This window comes from Eulemur rufifrons, chromosome 9 (genome assembly GCF_041146395.1).
Source record: "Eulemur rufifrons isolate Redbay chromosome 9, OSU_ERuf_1, whole genome shotgun sequence".
NCBI lineage: Eukaryota > Metazoa > Chordata > Mammalia > Primates > Lemuridae > Eulemur > Eulemur rufifrons.
The window spans coordinates 39644123-39665918 of record NC_090991.1 but is presented as its reverse complement, the minus strand read 5'-3'; the positions used below and the strand labels follow the sequence as shown (position 1 = coordinate 39665918).

The 21796-nt window shown below is 52.9% G+C and overlaps 1 protein-coding gene across 3 annotated transcripts; it reads left to right on the top strand.

Moving 5' to 3' along the window:
• The first annotated feature begins 1206 nt into the window (after window positions 1-1206).
• MPP2 (MAGUK p55 scaffold protein 2) lies at window positions 1207-21388 on the top strand. Of its 3 annotated transcripts, XM_069481496.1 has the most exons (14): window positions 1225-1264; window positions 6439-6564; window positions 13989-13998; window positions 15032-15098; window positions 15858-16010; window positions 16171-16320; window positions 16694-16921; window positions 17723-17854; window positions 17964-18069; window positions 18153-18221; window positions 18445-18606; window positions 19291-19493; window positions 19848-19976; window positions 21180-21388. In XM_069481496.1, exons 1-14 carry the CDS (start codon window positions 1234-1236, stop codon window positions 21354-21356), a joined length of 1743 nt encoding a protein of 580 aa, XP_069337597.1. In that variant the 5' UTR covers window positions 1225-1233; the 3' UTR covers window positions 21357-21388. The 3 variants fall into 3 exon arrangements, with proteins under 3 accessions (XP_069337600.1, XP_069337597.1, XP_069337598.1); XM_069481499.1 differs by lacking the exons at window positions 13989-13998; window positions 15032-15098 and having other exon boundaries at window positions 1207-1264; window positions 6439-6557; XM_069481497.1 differs by lacking the exons at window positions 1225-1264; window positions 13989-13998; window positions 15032-15098 and adding an exon at window positions 4782-4863 and having other exon boundaries at window positions 6439-6557.
• Window positions 21389-21796: the final 408 nt, after the last annotated feature.

Here is a 21796-nt window from a genome sequence, read left to right as displayed (position 1 = left end):
CTAGGAATAGGGACAGTAGGGATTGGCACCAGGGACACTGGCTGGCACAGTGGATCCTGGGCATTTCTTCCATCTTCAGTGCTGGCTGAGAGGGAGTGGCCTCCCTCTCCCTGAAAGCCGCTTTCTTCCGTGTCCTTAGGGGCAGATCCAGGAGGAAGGGGAGCCAGCCCCCTCACCTCTGTAATTTCTGCCACCTGAGCTCAGGTGACTAGCTCAGGCCTGGGAGGGGAATGGGAACAGAGAGGGTTTTATTGAAATCAGGTAGTGGTCCCTCTGGGAAAAATCTGCTTTTGGGGGGTAGATGAAGTTGCTGTGGCTCCCCCCACCCCTGCAGCAGGCATTCAGTCCTGAAGTGGGCACTGCCAGCTGCTTCCCCCCACTCCCCCACCCCTGCTGTGAGCCGCTGACTCTTGTTGTTATGGCAACTGGGAATTAGGGTTTTAGCCAGCAGCACATGCCCAGGAAGGCAAAGGAAAGAAGGGTGGCGTGTAAGCCCCCTCACCCCCTTCTGGGAGAGAGGGGAGCCACCCTGGCTTGGAGAGGGATGGGAGCTGGGGGCTACAGACTTCATGCCTGGTTCTGCCCAGAGCCCCTGCTTTCCTTCTGCCAGCTCTGGGCTAAGAAGGGGACAGGGGAGAGAGCAAGCCAGAGAGGACTTGGAGCAGTAGGATGTCATTTCTGTCAACCAGGCCAGGCGGACAAATTTTTGTGGAGCATCTACCTGGGTTCCAGAGGCAAATTAAATGGATGTGGTTCTTGTGCTCATGGCACTTACGGTCTGGGAACACTTGTTTTTCCTGCTTTTGACTCAATTTTTGGACTCCTACCTACCCACCCCCTGTTCAAAAAAAAAAAAAAAAAAAAGAGAGAGAGAGAGAGAGCGCGTGCGCGCGCAAGAACAGACAGAAACACTTTTTTTTTGAGTGATAAAACCTGGGTATTCATTGTAGCTCTCCTTAGTACCTTTGTGACCTTGGGCAAATCAATTAACCCCTTAATCCTCCTTGGTTTCCTACTTGTCAGAGAAATAGATGTGTAATATCCATGCCAGGACTGTTGGGGTCTCGTTACCACCCACCCCCAGCTTGTGGGCAAGGCCTCTCTTCTCCTTGTCAGCTGTTCCTGAAGGGGGGCCCTTTCTGTTCCCTTGCCCATGCCTTTGTCCTTGCACTCTCTCATCTTCCTCTCTCCCCCCTCCAGGAGAGACCTTTCAGAGCCCTTGCCTACCTCACCATGCCGGTCGCCGCCACCAACTCCGAGTCTGGTAAGAAAGCAGTGAGGATGTCAGCTGATTTCAGGGGGTCAGAGGGTACCAGGTGAGGACATAGGGGTGGAGATCAGCAGTCAGGCACTTGCACAACTCCAGGTAAAAACAAACTGCCCCCACCACTGCTCCACCCGCCCAGCCATTGATTCCTGCAGCCTCTGTGGCCATCTCCTTTGTGTGTGAGGTCCCTGTGCTGGGACAGAGCAAAGGAGGAATCAAAGACCCACATCTGCTCCAGGGTAGGGCTGGAGGCACAGCACGACTCACCTCTGTGGAGGACTGGGGGCAATGGCATGGGGCCAGGCTGGTTAGGAAGTGTCCCTGGGAGATGGTCTGGAGGTGGGCCTTGGAGGATGGCTTGGGGAGGGAGGGAGTGCAGCAGCACAGCCTGGGGCTGAGAAGGTCACAGTGTGGTGCCCACTAGAGCAGCATGTGCTAGAGGTGGCCAGGGATGCTGGGGCACAGGAAGCTGTGACTGGAGGGGCAAGAATACCAAGTCAGGATCCCTGGATGTGGCTCTGTAGGAGGCTTTAGGGCAAGGGAGTGGGCTACTCAGACAAGCTAGAGAAGCCTCAGGAGCAAGCTGCTTAACCTCTTGGAGCTTGTATTTCCTCTTCTGGAAAGAGATTCAAAGGCTGTGACAGGGGAAAGCTCATCACTGTTAGGAATAGTCACAATTATTATGCTGCTGCTGCTGCTGTTGCTGACCTTTTGTTTGGCATTAACCCTGGCCTTGAGTTGGTCACCTCCTGTGGAGGACCTAAGTTTCCCCCAAGATGAGGTGATGGCACAAGGTTGGTGTTTTTAACTATTATGGATCTTGGATCTCTGAGAATCTGATGGAAGCTGTGGGCCCTCATCGTGGACATGTGCTTCCATGCACAAAATCTGCATTCCATTCCAGGGGCTCATGGGCCCCCTTAAGTGTGTTCAGGGACCCACCAGGTTAAGTTCGCTGTGCTAGAGGCTCTCGAAGGGCCCTAGCAGCTGTGCACTGCTATGGTTTTGCTTTGAGTTGTCTGAGCTGCCCCCTGCCCGGGTGCCTCCCTCCCATGCAGCTCCTTCCCTTGCTCTAGCCCTGCTGCTGCCTCTGCAAGAGGTTACAGCACAGCACCCCCCCCCCCAGTTTGATCAGAATGACTCCCCTGTCTCTCTCCTCTGAGAAAGTCTGAGAAAGTGAAGGCTGTTGTGAGTGAGCCAGAGCCTAAACTGTGACACCCTTGTCCCTGAGGAAAGGCCTCTTCTCCAGGCCGTGGAGGGACTGTGCCAGTGTCCCCCAGCTTCTGCAGCATGGGAGGGCTCAGGCCCTCTATCTCCTGTCCAGCCTGCCAGGCCCCACTGTAAGCTGCTTAGGGGTTAATTAAACTCATCCCTGAGCCTGTGCTTAAAGGCCTCTCAATCTGGGCTGCACAGTAAACCCATTAATAGTGCCTGGCTGGGGGTGGAGAGGGAGGAGCAGGCCCAGCAATTTGGCTTCCCTGCTGCAGGCCACTTGCTAGGGGCAAGTCGTGGCTGAGGCAGACAAGGCAGGGAGTGGAGCCTTGGGGTGTGGGTGGGGGGCCTGCTTCCCCAAAGGACTCCTGGGGCTCCTGCTCCCCGCCCCCCCCTCCCCCCCCCCCCCCCCCCCCCCGTGCTGTTGTGCCACAGGCTGCTTCTGGCTTCCCATATCCAAAGGAAGAAGTACAAAGTGCTTCTCTTCCCTCACACAGCCTCGGCCCCACGCAAGGCTGTACTAGCTCTCAGCCTCAGAAATCTCATGGCGGGTTCTGCCCCTTATCATCTGGTGGTCACTACACTTTCCACAGGACTGACAGAGAGACAGCAGCCCCTGCCTCTGAGGTCAGGCTCCCCCTCCCCTCCTTCCCTGGGAGATCCCTGCTTTGGACTCTGCAGAAGATGAAGCCAGCGAGGTCCTTCTCCCACCCTTCACCCAGGTTGCTGGCTCAGCATGGTCATTTGGAGGGAGGGCAATGGTGTGGGTGAATTCCTCTAGCAGAGAGACCCAACTATACTTTGAGTAAAGTGAGGGGCCTTTCCCTGAGGGTTGGGGTGGGTTGGGAGATATGTGGGTAATGACAGGGGCTGAGAGTTTATCATGTTTTGGTTTTTTTTTTGGAGACAGAGTCTTGCTCTGTTGCCCTGGGTAGAGTGCAGTGGCGTCATCGTAGCTCACTGCAACCTCAAACTCCTAGGCTCAAGCAACCTCAGCCTCCTGAGTATCTGGGACTACAGGTGTGTGCTATCATGCTCAGCACATTTTTCTATTTTTTTTTTTTTTTTTTTTTTAGTAGAGACAGGGTCTCACTCTTGTTCAGGCTGCTGAGAGTTTATCTTGTCCCTGGTGTCTCCTGACCTGCAGCCTTTTCCCCTGAATCAAGGCTGGGATAGCAGGGGTAGGGGCAGCTGCTTTCAGGTACAGCTGTCCCTTTAAATCTCTCTCGCATCCCTGGGTTACTGTCCTGGTGTGTAATCCCGATGCCATGGCAACCAGGGGTGCAATGCAACCTGGTGCCACTCCTCAAGGAATGGCTGACTGGTGGCTGCAGCACCCTTGTGGTGGCCTCTTGGGTACAGGGTCTGTGAGAAATGGGGGCACTGGGCTGATGCCAAGTCCTTCCCTCCTGCCTACCCTTTCTCTTTTCCCTGCTGCATAAATGTGCCCTCACATTTCCTTTCCCCAGTTCCAAGGTACCTGACTTGCCTTCTGGGCATCACCCCCTTGGCCAAAGCTAATGGGAGATGGGGCGCGGGAGAGAGGCTGCTGCTGAGGTGCGGGGCCAGAAGTGCTTGGGAACCCTCACCTGCCCACAGTGATGCCACCTCTCCCGTGTACCCCGCCTCCCCCTGTGGAGAGCTGGCGGGCAGGTGCGGGGAGGCATTTGGGGCTTGAGATGTTTGCACCAAGTCACTGTGGTGCTACGACCTCCTGGTGGAGGACAGAGTCGTTCTTGGGGACTACGTTTGACTGAAGGGGTCATTGAAAGGAAATAGGGCCTGGAGAGGGGACAGAGAGCAGAGGTCAGAGGGCACGAGGAGGCGGTGGCATGGGGTGTATTAGACGAAGGACTTCCAGAAAAAAGGGGGACAGGAACAAGATGGGGCCAAGACCCCCTGTCCACCGGGTTTCCTGCAGCCAGCTGTGAGGGGATCGTCTCTGGGCGCCGCACCAGTCGTGAAGGGTGCTTCACGCTTACGCCCACCCCCTACACCTCTTAGCAGCCTCTCCCCACCCCCACGGGTACTAAGACCCTGGGGATCTGGGGATCGGGCCATCTGTAGGATGAGAACTCTCTTTCCCACCGCCCTTCTCCCACCCCTGTTACAGCCGCCTCCCCACGCGGCAGCGCCAGTCGGGGTCTTGGCCAATCAGCAGGGCGGCCACGGCGGCTGAGCCTTGCTATTGGCTGACACTGCAGAGGGCGTTCCCCGAGGCCCGCCTTCTCCAGCGCGGTCCCGGTCTGGCTGGGGAGGCGGCAGACAGCGGCGTGCGGGCTACTCCTGGGGCTGGGGTGCCATGGCGGGCAGCCCAGGCAGCGGGGCCTCCTTGGAGGGCATATCCCTGGGCTCCTCTGAGGAGGCGGAGCTCCGGAGGGAAGGTAGGGAAGGGCGAGCGGGGCGGGGGCGGAGGAAGCTGGCCCCTAACCTACCCTCCTCTTGTGCGGTTTGGGGCATTTGGGGAGGGTGCCCTAGGAGCGGGCCCCCAGGAGCCAGAGGGATCTAGGGGCGCGGCCCTCCAGGAGAGCTGGCCTGGACAGAGGGCACCAACTTCCCTGGCTCAGTCCAATCCCCATAACTGGCAGGCTGCGGAGGCTGAATCCCAGCATACCCCGGCAGAGTGGGAATGGGCCCTACCCTGGCCTTTTTCAGAGACCACTGAGGGCTTTTCAGGTCTCTGACCAATGCCAAGCCCAGGCCTGGGCAGGAGGGATCTGGAGGGCAGGCTTAGATGTTTCTGGAGAAGGCGGGGAGAGGAGCGGGAAGGAGATGGGAGTCCAGGAGTCCCTGAACCCTCTCTGCCAGCTGGAGTTTCGGTGCCCCTCCCCCCCACCCCCATTCCTTCCGGAGGAGGGGAGCACTGACAAGAGTGTTGAGAGGTGCCAGGGAGTGTGTCTACCCCCCTCCTTCATAGTTTGGGTGCTGTTATGTAGATGTAGGTGTGGGTGGCAGGGTGGCAGAGTAATGATACCTCTTGCCCATCTCTGCCCCCAGCTGGGCACACTCTGCTTCTTCCTTCCTTCCCCCAGAACCTGCCACAGCCTGGAGCTCCCACCTCTGCCAGTGAGTGAAGGCAACCCCTACCGCAGACCTCGGTGCCATTGCCGTGGCCCAGGTTCAGGTGTTCTCATGTCTTTGGTTATGTCCCGTCCCAGGCTGAGAGTTTGCTGATCCCTGGGACAACTTGGTCTGACCTCTGCCCTTGGGTGCCCACAGCCATCCTAGGCTCCTGGCGCCTGTTTCCCCAGTTCCTGCCAACATTCTGGGCCTCAGCTTCGGTTCCTGTCATCCTTATTAATTTCTCAACGATCATAGATCACTATATGTCAGAGCTGAAGGATCTAGAGATATCATCTAGTCCAACCCACCCATTTTACAGGATGGAAAGACTGAGGCCAGTGAGTGACAGTGACTTGTGCAACATCACCCTGAATTAGTGGTGTGGCTTGGACTAGATGCTGCACAAAGCCTGCCTCCTGTGTGGGCCTGCTTGACTCTGGGCTTGCACTCAAGGACATGCTCCAAGGTGTCTCTCTCATCCTTGAGCCTGCCAGGTGCATGTGGCGGAGTACTGGGGCTTCAGCCCATCTAGAGGTTTGAATGAGGAGCCTGTGGTTCTCTGGTGCAGGGCAGAACTTGGAACCTGACACCTGCTTCCCTTTCTCCTCTGCCCCCACTTCAGAGTCCTTTCCTGTGGCCTGGAGCCTCCCACCTGCCCAGGCTGGCATTACCTAAGGTAGAAAGAACAGACCAAGGAAACTGTTTCTCTCCACTGCCCCTCTCCCCCCAGGGCCCCCGTTCTAGGCCTGGGGTACCTGTGCTGGCAGGGAGGGACATGCTGCTGGGGAGGGGCTGTATTCTGTAGGATGTGGGAGTGGGGGAGGGGGGTGTTGTGTGTTTGAGTCTTCCGTGCCCAGCTGCTACCTGTGTGTCTCACTGCCCACCCCTTCCCCCAGCCATGCAGCAAGTCCTGGACAACCTGGGATCCCTCCCTAATGCCACGGGGGCTGCGGAGCTGGACCTGATCTTCCTTCGAGGCATTATGGAAAGTCCCATAGTAAGATCTCTGGCCAAGGTACAGTGTTCCAGGGAGGTGGGCACAATGACACTGGGCCTGGGGAGGCACAGTAGGGGATGGTGTGTTGGCCACAGGGGGCCCTGAGAATGGGGGATGTTGCACAAGCGGCCCCCTGAAGGGGTATGTGGAAGAACATCATGCCCAGGTGATGAACCTGAGCAGCTGCAGGTAGACGGGTGGCCCCCACACCTGGCTGGTGAGTGCATGGACAGATGTTTGTAGAGGGTGCGATTGGTGGGGCCAGCGTGCCTGTTCGGTGGAATCTCCAGAGTTCATCCCGCCTGTCCCTCTGCCTTTGAGTGTTTTGTGCAGATGTCTTTTTAAGGTCACCTGCCACATGTCAGGTGAGGGAGAGACTCACAGAAAGAGAAAATGATAAGACAATTTGGTAATGGCAGTGATAGAAGCAGATACATCAGGCATTTTGGGAGCAGGTGCCTAACCCAGCCCAGCGTGGGCAGGGAAGGCTTCCTGGAGGAAGGGCCACTTGAGCTGAGTATGGAAGGATGAGGAGGAAGGGGAGGGCATTCTGGGCTACAGGCAGAGCTGGAGCAGAAGCAGAGGTGAGAAAGAGAAGTGTGCAGGGGCTATAAGTGCTGGTTTGAGGCCAGAGCTTCAGGTATGAGGTGAGGAGTGTGAGCTGGGCAGAGGCTGGCAAGGTCTGGGTGTCCTCCTATGAGCACCGAGGAGCCTCTGTGGTTTTTAAGCAGTGGTGTGATGGTGGCATTGGTATCTGGGGCTATGGTAGGCAGGGAGAAGGCTAAGGCAGTCCCCAGGGTCTTCTGTGAGTTGTGGTGGGAGTGACCAGGAAGTCAGCAATGACAGTGAAGTTGGGGAGGGAGAAGGTGGTACAGCCAGATTGTACCAGGTGGGTTTTCTACAGGGCGGGGACTCTGTGTCACAGGATGGCTGTGGCCAGCCCTGGCATGGAGTGTGGACGTGGAGGAGGACCAGGTCCCACTGGAGGGAGGGAGCAGCCACAGGGGACACTTGTCCTGGGGACACAGCCTGGTCACTTATCATCTGTGGGATAGTTGAAGACTTGCGGAGCTGTTGACAAGGCAAGATGAAAAGTCTGACAGGGTTAACAGCAGGAATTTCTGGGGAAGAGAAAGCTGAGCAGATGGGAGGAGACTGGAGAAAGGTAGGTTGCTTTTCATTCAGTGATTGAGGATTTTACTCCTTTATTAAAAATAAAGTAAGTGCGTCCATAGTCCCAGCTACTCAGGAGGCTGAGGCGGGAGGACTGCTTGAGCCCAGGAGTTTGAGTCCAGCCTGGGCAACATAGCAAGACACTATCTCTAAAAATATATATATGTAAAACCAAAAACAAGTAATTAAGGATGTTTCAAACATAGAGAATGTTGGACAAGGGGACCTACTTCTTCCTTCTCACCGATTTTAGTTATTATACATACATAGATTTCTAAGATATCTAACCTAATAGACACAGCATTTTGATAAAAAATCCAGCTGCAAAAACTTGGTTCTCCTGGTGAAGAGGTGCAAAAAACCACAGGAAAGGAACCGGGTTGTAACGGCAGGTTGTAGCTGTTGGCCTCATGCCCTTACCCTTGCGGAGCTGACCTTGACTCTCTTCTTTGGGGATGTGGCAGACAGTGCAGGAGGGGCCAGGCTGGGCAGATCTGGAATCAGGGGGGGTGCAGAGCCTGAGGGGACAAACCTGGAGAGTTAAAGGCTCTGGAGAAAAGTCAAATCTGGCAGGGAGATCATAAATCCAGGTGGTTGGCTGCAGACAGCAGGTGGCAGCCCTGGCAGGTGGCTGGCATCTGGGAGGGCTGATGTGGATCAGGTGTTTTCACAGCAGGCAAGGCCAAGGTGAGGAATCCAAGGCAGGTGACATTGAGAAATTCTGAAAAATTGTTACCAGTGAGGACATCTGCCAGCTGGGAGACAAATGAATGCAGTGTGTGAACTAATTCATGTGGGAGTGAGATCTAAGAACACAGGGTCTGGAGTCAGAAGATTCACTGACTGGCTGTGTGACTTTGGCATGTCTGTCAACCTCTCTGAGCTTCAGTTATTTCTTCTGAGAAGTGGGGAGAATGATATTGATCTCTCAGAGTCATGGTGAGGCTAGGTGGAGGTTATGAGTTTATTTTAAGCCCAAAAGAGTCATTATAATATAGTCTTAGCAATGGACTGCAATTCCCAGGGAGGACTCTAGTCTTATGAGGAGGCGGGGATGGGAAAGCTGGCAAAGCAAGACAGGACCCTAGAAGAATAAGGGTCCAGCGAGGTCACTAAGATGGGGACTCTGACAAGGGTGCATGACAGGCAAAGGATACAGCAGCAGGGAGCCCAGCGTATTAGTTAGCTCTTGCTGCATAACTGCCCACCTACCATGTAGTGGTTTAAAACAACCGTGCTTTGGCTCTTCTGCTTCTGGCTGCTGGTTGGCTGGTTGTCTGGTCTGAGCTTGCTCAGCTGGGGCTGGGTGGTCTAGGATGGCCGTGCTCACGTGTCCGGTGTCTCAGCCGGGAAGGCTGCAATGGCTGTAGTGGCCAGACCCCTCTCTCCACATGGTCTTCTCCTCTGGGAGGGTGGCCCAGGCTTCTTCATGAGGTGTTCTCACCAGCAAGGGGGGATAAGTCCCAAATTACAAGCACTTTCCAGGCCTCTGTTTGCATCACATTTGCTAAACCCCATTGGCCAGAGCAAGTCACATTTGTCAAACTCAGATTGAAGAATTCCTTTACCTTCTGGCACACCCCTCGCTGGGATGCCTTTTAGTTTCTGAACTATTTAATTATGAGCCTGGGCTTCAAATGAGAATTCCTTCTGCCACAGTCAGAGGGGTTGGAGTGGGAGGGCGGAGGGAAAAGCTCTTCAAAGAGATGGCTGTGTGGCCCTGAATCGGGAGCTGGCAGAGCTGGGTGGGAGCGCTGGCCCACCATGAACCGGTGTGTCCCTGGCCCATGCTTCTGGTCTGTCATGAGCTTGAGCCCCTGCTTTGCTGAGGATGATTTTCAGGGCAGAATGAGACAAATGGTTGCTGCAGAAATTCAAGTCACGGTTCTGGTTCTGGGGCCTGGAGCCTCTAATACTGCATTTACCACTTGATATGAAAAACAAGTATAAATCTTAGCAAAATAATAGTAAGTGAAAAAGTAGTAAGTAAAATAATTTTTCAGTTAATAATATTAAGTGAAAAAAATCAGGCTGCACTGAAGAATATATAAATATATAATAGTATATTATATATTAATAATATTTAGTAATATATAACATATAACAATGTATTGCATATAATAATATTTAATAATATATTATATAATTAATATTTAATATAATAATGTATAAATAAAACCATGATTACCTTTTTGTAAAGGTAGAAGTAACCATATCCGTTTTAGGACTGTGTAGAACACATATAGATATATTAAAGCTCTTTAAACAGGAAGCTGGGGACAATGAATACAGGGAACCAAGATGGGGCTTTCTGGGAGGGGATGGGTGGGTGGGGCATGTGGTTAGATGTTGGACGTTGTCAAAAGGCTTGTTTTTGGTTTGGGTGTTGGGTTCTTAGATCTTTGTTATATCCATAAAAATGTCTAATACTAACTAACTACAAAGAAGCCATGTGCAAACCAATCATGAGCACATATCATAAACCAAGGATTATGATTAATCCAGTTCTGAGTTTCCAAAGTCCCAAAAAGTGTGTTGCAAATTGTGATCATGCTGGTCCCTCAGCTGTTTAGGTCAGCCTGCTGAGGCATTTGTTTTGTATTTGAATGATTAAATGTTTAAAGCTTCCTCTGGGCTGTGCCGGTTAAGCTTGGAGAGCTGTGCTTTTACATCTGCAGGTATAAAGTGCCCTGGGGTGGCCACAGGAGGAGGGATAGATCAGGCCTGGGTGGGGGAGGGGGTGCCATTAAGTCAAAGATGGGAGGTTAGTGGCTTAGGAGGCTCCCTGGCGACCCCTTGATCAAGCAAGTCTCCTGGGGAAACTTGTCCTCCACCCACCCATAGCACACAAGGTGCTGAGGCCAAAATGAGCAACTTCTCTAATGCTCACGATGGGACAGCTGGGCCAGAGCTGGCTCCTGTTAACCTGAAGGAGCACCACTAGGGTTGCCGTGGTGAGACTGTCGCTGCCTGAGTGCCTTTGTTCATTCTTGAAACTCAGTTGTTGGGGTTTCAATTCCCAGCATTATCCTAGGCACAGTGGTGACACAGAGCCAGGGGCATCTCCATCTCTCACTGAGGGGTCTGTGGGCTGTGCTGAACTAAGTGACTAGGATCACGTCCCTGTCCCCAAGTGCTACTCCTTGCCCCTTTAGTTATCTGCTTCCTCCAGTAGGAACACTCTGCCCAGCCAGGCTGCGGGAGTCAGTCCAAAATGCTGGCCACCTGGCAGAGGATGGTTTGGGTGACTGTGGGGCCATGCTGTTGCCCAGGCCTGTTTAGGGGAGCAGAGGCAGAAAGCATCTAACCTTTACTGAGCACCTGCTGTGTGCCAGCCACTGTGTCTGTCTCAGCAAATCCTCATAGTATTCCTATGAGATGTCATTAAAATCTCCCTATCTCATGGGCTTAAAAAACTTTCTATTATGGAAAATTTCAAAACCATATCCCGAACCCCCATCATCCATCACCCCACTTCGACATTTAGCAACTCGTGAAGAATCTTGTTTCATCCGTATCTCCACCCACTTCCCTCTTTCCTGAATTATTTTGAAGCAAATCTCATACATAATATACTTTTATCTGTATTTCAGTGTGTATATCAAAAGATAAGGGTTCTTTTAAAAAAATAATCACACCACCATTCTCACACCTAAAAAAAATCAAACAATTTTATAATGAATTTTTAATAATGGTATTGAGACATCCAGATAGCCATTTTGAAAGACATCAAAGTGCATCCATACCTCACACCATATATCACAATGAACTCCAAGCAGATCAGAGATCTAAATGTGAAAATATAAACCACACTTGTCCTAGAAGAAAACATGGATCTGTATCTGGGGAAAGCACCCCCACCTTTTTAAAAAACTATGCCTCAAAATTCAGATGCATGAAAGCTTAATAAATACAACCACACTACAATTTTTTTTTTGCATGGCAAAAATACCATAAGCAGAATCAAAAGACAAATAACAAACTGGGGGGAAATGATTTGCAAGAGATATCACAAATAAAGGGCTAATCTTCCCCAAATAGAGAAAACACATTCTTAAAATAGGAAAAAGAAAAAATCTGAGACCTGATAGAAAAATTGCCAAAACACATGAACAGATAGTTCACAGAAAAAGATATGCAGATGGCCCTTAAACATATGAAGAGATGCTTGGCTTCACTCATAATAAGCAAAATGCAAATTAAGCCCCACTGAGAGATCATTTCTCATCCATGTGATTGGCAGATATTCAGAGGTTTGATCAACACTCTGGTGGTGAGCTTTGAGAAAATCTCTCAGACAGTGCTGGTGGGAGGACAATTGGCCCAAGCCCCATGGAGGGGAATTTGTCAATATCTAAGAAAATTACTTATGTTTATTTTATTTTATTTTATTTTTATTTATTTATTTATTTTTTTGAGACAGAGTCTCACTTTGTTGCCCAGGCTAGAGTGAGTGCCGTGGCATCAGCTTAGCTCACAGCAACCTCAGACTCCTCGGCTTAAGCGATCCTACTGCCTCAGCCTCCCGAGTAGCTGGGACTACAGGCATGCGCCACTATGCCCGGCTAATTTTTTCCATATAGATTTTTTTTAGTTGTCCATATAATGTCTTTCTTTTTTTTTTTTTTTTTTTTTTTTTTGTTGAGACAGAGTCTCACTTTGTTGCCCAGGCTAGAGTGAGTGCCGTGGCGTCAGCTTAGCTCACAGCAACCTCAAACTCCTGGGCTTAAGCGATCCTACTGCCTCAGCCTCCCGAGTAGCTGGGACTACAGGCATGCGCCACTATGCCCGGCTAATTTTTTCTATATAGATTTTTAGGTGTCCATATAATGTCTTTCTATTTTTAGTAGAGACGGGGTCTCGCTCTTGCTCAGGCTGGTCTCGAACTCCTGACCTCAAGCGATCCACCCACCTCGGCCTCCCAGAGTGCTAGGATTACAGGCGTGAGCCACCGCGCCCGGCCTATGTTTATTTTATATTTATATGTTTACTGCTTGACCCAGCAAGACTTCTAGGAGTTTACATGGAAGATCTTCTCCACAGATATAGAACACTATGCCAAGCCTATTCACTGCAGCATTATTTGCAATAGCAAAATGTTAGAAACATTGGAGACTGGATGAATAAATTACAGGACTCCAGTAAGCAATGAAGTCAAATGCAGTAATTAAAAAAAATAATAATAGAGGAAGATCTGCATGGAGTGATTTCCAGGGCATACTGGTAAGTAAAAAGCCAGACAGTAAACCTAATCAATTAAACAAACAAAAGCCCCAGGGTATCAAAGAGTATATACAGTGTTCTAACTTTGATATAAGAAAGAAAGGGAAATATTTATTTTTGTGTAAAGAAACTGGTAGGATAAATTGGAAACTAACAAAAAGGATTAACCTGTAGGATATGGATGTGAGTGAGGTATAAGCAATGAGGATGGAATTGATACTTTGTGTTTACTTTGTATACAGAGTTGAAATGTGAACCGTGAAAATGTACATATTAAAAAAAAGATTAAATTAAAAAGAATTTTAAAAATCCTAAAATTAAGGACAGATAAGTGACTCTATTTGTATGTCAAATTGTTAGCATAATCGTACAGAAGAGGAATTAATTCAAGTAACTTTTGCCCACAATTCTCTGCCTATACAACCTATGTGGGATATATTCTAAGCCTGTGCTATTTAATACAGTAACCACTGGCCACATATGGGTATTTATTTAAATACTTAAGTTGAAATGAAAATAATTGCTATGGTTTGAATGTTTGTATCCCTTCCAAAATTCATGCTGAAACTTAATTGCTAATGCAACAGCATTAAGAGGTGGAGCCTTTAGACAGTGATTGATTCATAAGGATGGAGCTCTCATGAATGGCATTAGTGACCTTATGAAAGGGCTGGAGGGAACCAGGTAGGCCCTTTTTACCCACCCACCTTCTGCCATGTGAGGACACAGCAAGAAGGCCCTTACCAGACACCGAATGCCAGTGCCTTGATTGTGGACTTCCCAGCTTCCAGAGCTGTGAGAAATAAATTTTTATTATTTATAAATTATCCAGTCTCAGTATTTTGTTATAGTAGCAAAAATGGACTAAGGCAATACTTAAACTAAAACACTTAAATAAAATACTTGCCACATTTCAATACCCGCATGTGGCCAGTGGCTACCATATTGGACAGAAGAGCTACAGGACATTTCCATTAATGCTGTAAGTTCTATTATACCTCAATATTCTGAGAACAAAGAGAATTGCAGATACATCTTGATTTTTTTCTGGAGTAGTTTTGTGATAGGGAGTAGCAGTAGTATAGCAATTCTGATACTTTTTTGAATATTAAAGGACAGAACAAATAAATAAATATGTTGATGTTATGGGAAAATAAATTCCACTGAAGGAGAAGAGAGATACAAATATGGAATGAGGGAAGATAGGGAAAATCCTGTAGAGTTTGACGTTAATTGGAGCTATCAGTATTGACGAATGTCTACTAAAGAAATGACACATCAGAAGCAATGAGTACTGAGTGCTCAGATCTTGGTTTCTAAATACCATTCCCTGCCAAAAGGAGTCTGAGTTGCATGGAGAAATTGCTGATTCCACACCTGAAGTGGGGAAAGTGTCAGATGAGCCTGTGCCAGAATGAGGGAGGTTCCTAAGAACTGATGGGAAAATGTCAACAGGACACACGTGTGAAGGGGACACCCACTGGACAAATTTGGGATAAATTGAGCCAACGAAGATAGTGACAGTAATGGATTAGAACACATTGAGTAAACAAAAATCCACAGAGATACCAAGAGAGAGGGAGAGAGAGAGGGAGGTAGGCAGTGTGGGAGGAAGAAAAGAAAAGCTCTTTGTTATAGTAGAATGCCACCTAATAACTGTAGAAGGGATGATAGTCACTATTTTGCAGTCTTTAATAATTAATAATAATTGATTTGGGCAAGGGTCATACATAGATGCTAAATCCATTGGTGAAGGATTATTGGGGAACAGGATTGTCACATGGTCTCAAAGGATGGGAAAAACACAAGATCACCTATGTAGAACTCTTGCCAAAACAATTAACTTAAGTCTAATCATGAGGAAACAATCAGATAAATCTAAAAATATCCTGAACGTCTAAAAGTTATTGGGGTCTGTTCTAAATTAAAGGAGAATAAAAAGATATGACAACCAAATGCAATATATGATCATTGATTAGATCTTGGATCGGAAAAAATAGAACTATAATGGATATTTTTTCCAAAAATATGGGCTGTCAAATAATATCGTATCAATATATCAATGTTAAATTTCTTGCATAGGATAATGGTATTGTGTTTATGCAGCAGAGTGTCTTTGTTCTTAGGAGATACATGCTGAAATACTTTGAGATGAAGTGGCTTGTATTGTTTGCAACTATCTTTCAAATGATTCAGAGGGGGAAAAAAGTCTTCATATATATTCTTGAAATGAAACTCCTTTCTTTCCAACCCACCTAACATAATGCTCCTCACTGGGCTGTCACTGGTGAAGGCTTCCTTTTCCATTTTCAGAGCACCTTGTCATGGAGCCCAGAGCCAGTAGAGCAACAAGTAGGTGCAGGGCCCTCTCCTGGCACCATGTACTGATTTTTTGTCCCCTCACTTGCTGGGAACACTGGATTGAGGACCTGGAGACCCAGGTTCAAGTCCCAGTGACCTCAGGAAAGTTACTCCACCTTCCTGACTTCCTCATCCTAGGCTACAGGGTCTCCAAGGCCACACCTAACCATGATGTGGGGTAAAAGAAGCTGTCCTTGAACCATGATGTGTATAAGGTCCTGGGGGCTAGGGACAGTTTGATAATTTTTGATGACCCTTTGTGGCAGGGGGATGGAAATGAAGGTTTGTCTTGTGGATTCTCCTTTCCTTAAACTGGGTCTTAATCATCATTTGGGGGAAGAAAAGAGAAAGCAGAGAATTGCATGCACTCGTGTGAGTGTGCTTGTGTGTGAGTGAGGAGCAATGCTGTGGCGGGCTCTAAAGTCAGGACTGGGGGCTGGAGCTGTGAAGGCGCTCGGGGTGGGGTGGGGAAATGCCTGGGAGCTGACAAGGGGGCACTGTTTGGGATCCCAGGCCTTCTGGGGAAGAGCCCAGCCTCACCTCTCCTGCCTCCACCCCCAGGCCCACGAAAGGCTGGAGGAGACGAAGCTGGAAGCTGTCCGAGACAACAACCTGGAGCTGGTGCAGGAGATCCTGCGGGACCTGGCGCAGCTGGCGGAGCAGAGCAGCACAGCCGCGGAGCTGGCCCGCATCCTCCAGGAGCCCCACTTCCAGGTTCCTGGCTGCTGGGGCTGGGGTGGGAGAGCAGAAGGGGGTGGGGTTGGCGCCTGGGACGTGCCGCTGTGGGAGGAGCGGGCGGGAAGTTGGGAGCCGCGATGGGAAGGGACCACAGGGGACTGCCCCATTGTCCCTCCTCATCCCACCACCTCCCCAGTCCCTTCTGGAGACGCACGACTCTGTGGCCTCAAAGACCTATGAGACACCACCTCCCAGCCCTGGCCTGGACCCCACATTCAGCAACCAGCCGGTACCTCCTGATGCGGTGCGCATGGTGGGCATCCGCAAGACAGCTGGAGAGCATCTGGTGAGGGTGCTGGGCGGGGTCAGAGGTGGGGTCAGAGGGTGGGAATTGAGAGTAACCAGTAGAGGACAAAAAAAAAAAAAAAAGATCAGGAGAGGGCGAAGATGGACTCAGCTTTGTCCCCCGCAGAGCTTGTGCAGACCGAGGAGACCAGACACTGTGCACGCAGCTGTGCACATACAAGTGTCAGGACCCTTTCCGGCTGCCCATTTTCCCCAATTAGCGCTTCCTATAAGAGAAGAATTTGGGCAGAAGGATGGAAAAAGACTTTGTGAGGGCGGGTGGGGACAGGAATGGAGGGGCTATTAGGGGATCTATTTTAAGATTCTGACTTGGAGCAGCTGGGACCCCATCATGCACGCCCTCGGTCCTCCAGGGTGTGACGTTCCGCGTGGAGGGCGGTGAGTTGGTGATCGCGCGAATTCTGCACGGGGGCATGGTGGCTCAGCAAGGCCTGCTGCACGTGGGTGACATCATCAAGGAGGTGAACGGGCAGCCGGTGGGCAGCGACCCCCGCGCGCTGCAGGAGCTCCTGCGCAGCGCCAGCGGCAGCGTCATCCTCAAGATCCTGCCCAGCTACCAGGAGCCCCATCTGCCCCGCCAGGTGGGCCCCTCCGCCCAGTCCCTCACCCAGCTCAAGGCCCAAGGGATGGCTGAGCCTCCTAGCTGCTGGGGTGGCGGGTCTCATGGAGCCCCTCCTTTCCAGCGGGTTTGCTCCAGGCGAGATGGGGAGTGGGACCTGAAGGCTGGGGGCAGCTGAGTACAGGCCAGTTTAGGCCTCTATGTGTGATGCACGTGCACAGGCTCATGCATTTACCCGCATTATGCTGAGGCACTCATGTGCATGTGCAAAAATTGTGTACGCATCCTTGGCCCGAGCGTGTACCAGTGAACACCTGTATTGTGTGCAGTGGTCTTTGCGCACATGTGCAGGTGCGCATGCTCAGGATGGGGCTTGTCACGTGCCCCAGACAGCTGCCTCCTGGTTGGTGGATTGTGTAGGTCTGCTCTGCCTATCTTTCCTATTGGTTCTCTCGCCCTCTACTAGAGACCCCTCCAAAGGGAGGAGGTGGGTGGAGGGAGGGCTCTGGGTTTAGATGCCAAGGTCTTGTCCACTACCCACTGATCCCGCCTGCTTGGTCCTGAGGCCCATCCCAGCCCTGCGCAGTTTCACCACCCCTCAATCTAGTCCCCTTAGTTCTAGATGCGAAGGGTGGCTGGTACCAGGGAGGTGGGCCAGGCGGGCCTGGTGGCATCACTCTTCTGGTGGGGAGGCAGTGCCAGCACCTCTTGCGTCTTTATGAGGGGAGGGGGCAGGGGGTGGACTGTGTGACACCCCCCACTGCCACCCTCGGGAGCTTTCCCTTCCCCCTTCCCTTGACCCGTCTCCGATTCCTGGGCCCAGGTATTTGTGAAATGTCATTTTGACTATGACCCGGTCAGAGACAGCCTCATCCCCTGCAAGGAAGCGGGTCTGCGCTTCAACGCTGGGGACTTGCTCCAGATTGTAAACCAGGACGACGCCAACTGGTGGCAGGTGAGCCCTGGGCGCCCTGCAGCCTCTCCAGGTACCGTGTGTGGGGGAGGCGAGGGTGTGGGGAGAGGTCCTCTGGCTCAGGCAGGTCTTCGTCTCGTGCCCATTTCAGGCATGCCACGTAGAAGGGGGCAGTGCCGGGCTCATCCCCAGCCAGCTGCTGGAGGAGAAGCGGAAAGCATTTGTCAAGCGGGACCTGGAGCTGACACCGACCTCAGGTAGGAGGTCCCCCCACCCCAGACTCCAATCTGGGATCTGGCAGGGCCCTGCCTGCCTCATTCACCCATCTCACTATGGCTAGGGACCCTATGCGGCAGCCTTTCAGGAAAGAAAAAGAAGAGAATGATGTATTTGACCACCAAGAATGCAGGTGAGTCTTAGAGTCCCCTCTCCCCTGTCCTCTTCTAACACTGCATCCCCCCCCCTCCAATGACTTGTGAGTACGCTCACCAGCCTTGTCCCTAGGCCTGGCCGGTTCCTCCCAGCTCCTTCCTGCTCCCCTGGTTCTGAGCCCTCTTACCCTCGGCCTCCCTGAGAGCTCTGCCCGCCCCCACCGTGTAGCCTGATGAGCAGTGCCATCTCCCTGTGTCCAGAGTTTGACCGCCATGAGCTGCTCATTTACGAGGAGGTGGCCCGCATGCCCCCGTTCCGCCGGAAAACCCTGGTGCTGATTGGCGCTCAGGGTGTGGGCCGGCGCAGCCTGAAGAACAAGCTCATCATGTGGGATCCAGATCGCTACGGCACCACGGTGCCCTGTGAGTGGGCTCTGCGGGGCACTGCTGGGTGGGCGGCAGGGAGTAGGGGCTGCCCTGGGAGCCAGGGTTGGGTCCACTGACTGGGCATCTTCACCCGCACCAGGTCAGGTAGCACCTTCGGGTGCGCGGTGCTGGGTGTGCGCCCTCTGCGGGTGGGTGGGGGACCTGCAGGCTCAGGAGAGGTGCCCCCCAGCGGGTGGCCAAGTGGGCTGGGCTGGCCTCCCTTTCCTTCTCTCATGTTTCTCTTGCTATAACAAAAGCTGTGAAAAAAAATGAGTGTCCAACTGGGGATTCAGGTGAAACCGGGCTATGAGCTGCGTGTGGCCTTATAGAAGACAGGGCTTCTTAGTGACAGGACCAGCAGGAGTGGCGGAAGCTCCTGGCTGCTGGGGGCAGGAATAAGAGTGCTGCCCCAGGTCTGCTTTGCCCTTACTGTGTGGCTTTGGGCTGCACATTACCCTTTCTGGGCCTCAGCCTCCCATCTTTGCACACTGGCTTGGACCAGGTCCTCCTAGCATGGACATCTCCTGTCTCTGCGTGTGTGCCAGTGGAGAGGGTGAGGGCAGGGGTGTGGGAGGCAGCAGTGCTGGCAAGGTGAGAACGGACGAGCACAGGTAGGACGTGTGCATGAGTGTCTGAGGTAGGTGACCTGCCTGTGCCCATCTGGCCCCTCCTACACCCTAGACACGTCCCGGAGACCCAAGGACTCAGAGCGGGAGGGCCAGGGTTACAGCTTTGTGTCCCGGGGGGAGATGGAGGCTGACATCCGCGCTGGGCGCTACCTGGAACATGGTGAATACGAGGGCAACCTGTATGGCACACGCATCGACTCCATCCGGGGTGTGGTCGCTGCCGGCAAGGTGTGCGTGCTGGATGTCAACCCCCAGGTACCGCCCCCACCTGCTTCTTCCCAGCATCCTCTCTGCTCCCCCATATATTTCCAGGCACTTGTCACCCAAGCACACCCATGCACCCCCTCCACCCTCAGCTACTGCGAGGGACCCAGCCCACCCGGAACCTCTTTCTCAGCCTCCCAGGTCTCCCATTCCTCCTCTAGTCTCCTCCAGCTGCTTCATGGCTGCTGGGCTACCATTCGTCCCCGAGACTCATCCCAGAGCCCCAGACACTCCTTTGTCATCCACTCTCAGGTGCCCACCACCCAATCACCCCAGATAGCCTTCCTCCAATTCCCATGGCGGATGTGAGGATATACTCCCAGACCCCCCCTTCTCCTCCCGCAGGCCGTGAAGGTGCTGAGAACAGCCGAGTTTGTCCCTTACGTGGTGTTCATCGAGGCCCCGGACTTTGAGACTCTGCGGGCCATGAACCGGGCCGCCCTAGAGAGTGGAGTGTCCACCAAGCAGCTGACGGTGAGGGCTCTGAGGTGCGGGGGGAGGGGTCTGCTGGCTGCCTGGGGTGCGGGGGGGATGGCCCCAGCTAATGAAGAGAAGGAGGTGGTGTTGGGTGAGGGGAGAGGTGCCCACTCAGGTTATCAGTGAGGGAGGACTGTGACCCCGGCTTTATAGATGTGGAAAGGGAGGTCTGAGAGAGGAAGTGAAGTGTCCAAAATCTCAGAGCGAGCCGGCGACACAGCTAGCCTGGGGTGCAGGAGCTTCTGAATCCAGGCGCACTGCTCCGTCCACTCTGCAGGAACAGAGGGCTGGCCAGAGGACTTCCAGAGGGCCCCTGGAAGACCTGTGGGCCAGAGGTGGGCTAGGTGGGGTCGGGGGTGCTTACAGCTCAGGGGAGGATGAAGGGAGGGAGGAAGCCAGAGGCTGGACGCCTGGCTGGAGGGGTGAGTTAGCACTGGGAGCAGGCGGCGCCTGGAGGAGAGGCTGCAGGCTTGGTAGCAGGACCGGCGCCTCGCTGCCGCCTTCCCAGGAGGTGTGGGCTTTGCAGAGCTCTGAGCTCAGGGGTCCCTCCGCTGGCCACGCCTGGTACTGCAGCTCTCAGGCCCCAGGTCCGCTGGGGCTCGGGAGAGGCTGCTGCGCTGGGCTCCCTTCTGCCCGTGGCCCCCTGAGGGAACGCTGGCCACCTCCTCCCTGGCAACAGATGTGGCCAACTGGAGCTGCTGGGACACAGCTGGCTTCGGCTTATTTAAGTCAGCCGTGAAGTTCGCTGCCCCACCCTGCCCAGCCAGCTTCCCCTGGGCCGGGGTGGGGGTTGCGGTGGGCACTTGTGGGTTGCCCTGGTACCAGCCTCCCGTGCTGCATAGGCAAGGGGCCCAGTCAGACTGGAGGGAACACTGGCTTGGGAGTCAGGCAGACCCTGCTCAGCCCCTGGCTGGCTGTGGGACCTCTTTGTACCTCAGTTTTCTCTGTTGTAAATGGGAGCTAATTCGTCCTGCCTTGCAGCCTTGCAGAGCTGTAGTGAAACTTGCGTGGGTTGCAAAGCATTTGGTGCTGAGCTTGGCACGTGCTAAAACTTATTTCCTTCCTTCCCTCATCTGTCCACAGTTGCAGTAGAGCCATCTTGGGGGCATGCAGGGAGGGGTGTGGTTGGGCTTTGGGGAGGGGGAGGGGAGGCAGGCCATGGGGCCCCCTGACTGGAGGGATGTCCCCGGTGCCCTGCAGGAGGCGGACCTGAGGCGGACTGTGGAGGAGAGCAGCCGCATCCAGAGGGGCTACGGGCACTACTTTGACCTCAGCCTGGTCAACAGCAACCTGGAGAGGACCTTCCGCGAGCTCCAGGCAGCCATGGAGAAGCTGCGGACGGAGCCCCAGTGGGTGCCTGTCAGCTGGGTGTACTGAGCCTGTTCAGCTGGGCCTCAGCCCCTCGTGTTGAGACCCAGAACCTGACTCCATCCCCTTCCCCACCCGTGGCCCCTGCCGCAGTCCTTAGCCTCTATCCCGGCGGCTCTCCCTGGGTACCAGCTCCCAGCGGGTCCTAAGTCTGGCTCCATCGCAGAGACGTGCACTGCCAGGGAGGTGGGCCTTCGTGGGGTACCTCTGTGCCCAGGTGCTGCCTACTCCCAATGTCCATCGGCCACTAGATATCGCCCCTGAGGGCCAAGCTGTGCCCAGGAGTATGTCAGCATCCGCTCCATAATGTTCAGTCCAGAGAAGAAAAAAGCTGCTTTGGGACCACATGGTCAGTAGGTACACTGCCCCCTGACACCTCTCCCCGGTCACCCGTTCTCCTCTGGACTGGCCACCCTCACCCCATTCCTGGGTTCCTCCCGCCTCTCACC

Bases quoted from the DNA above. Each gene is read 5' to 3' on its own strand.
- MPP2 (XM_069481496.1), top strand. From the start codon at position 1,234: ATGCCGGTCGCCGCCACCAACTCCGAGTCTG. The intron at 16,321-16,693 runs GTGAGGGTGCTG...TCGGTCCTCCAG, and splicing joins AGACAGCTGGAGAGCATCTG to GGTGTGACGTTCCGCGTGGA. The intron at 18,607-19,290 runs GTGAGTGGGCTC...CCTACACCCTAG, and splicing joins CTACGGCACCACGGTGCCCT to ACACGTCCCGGAGACCCAAG.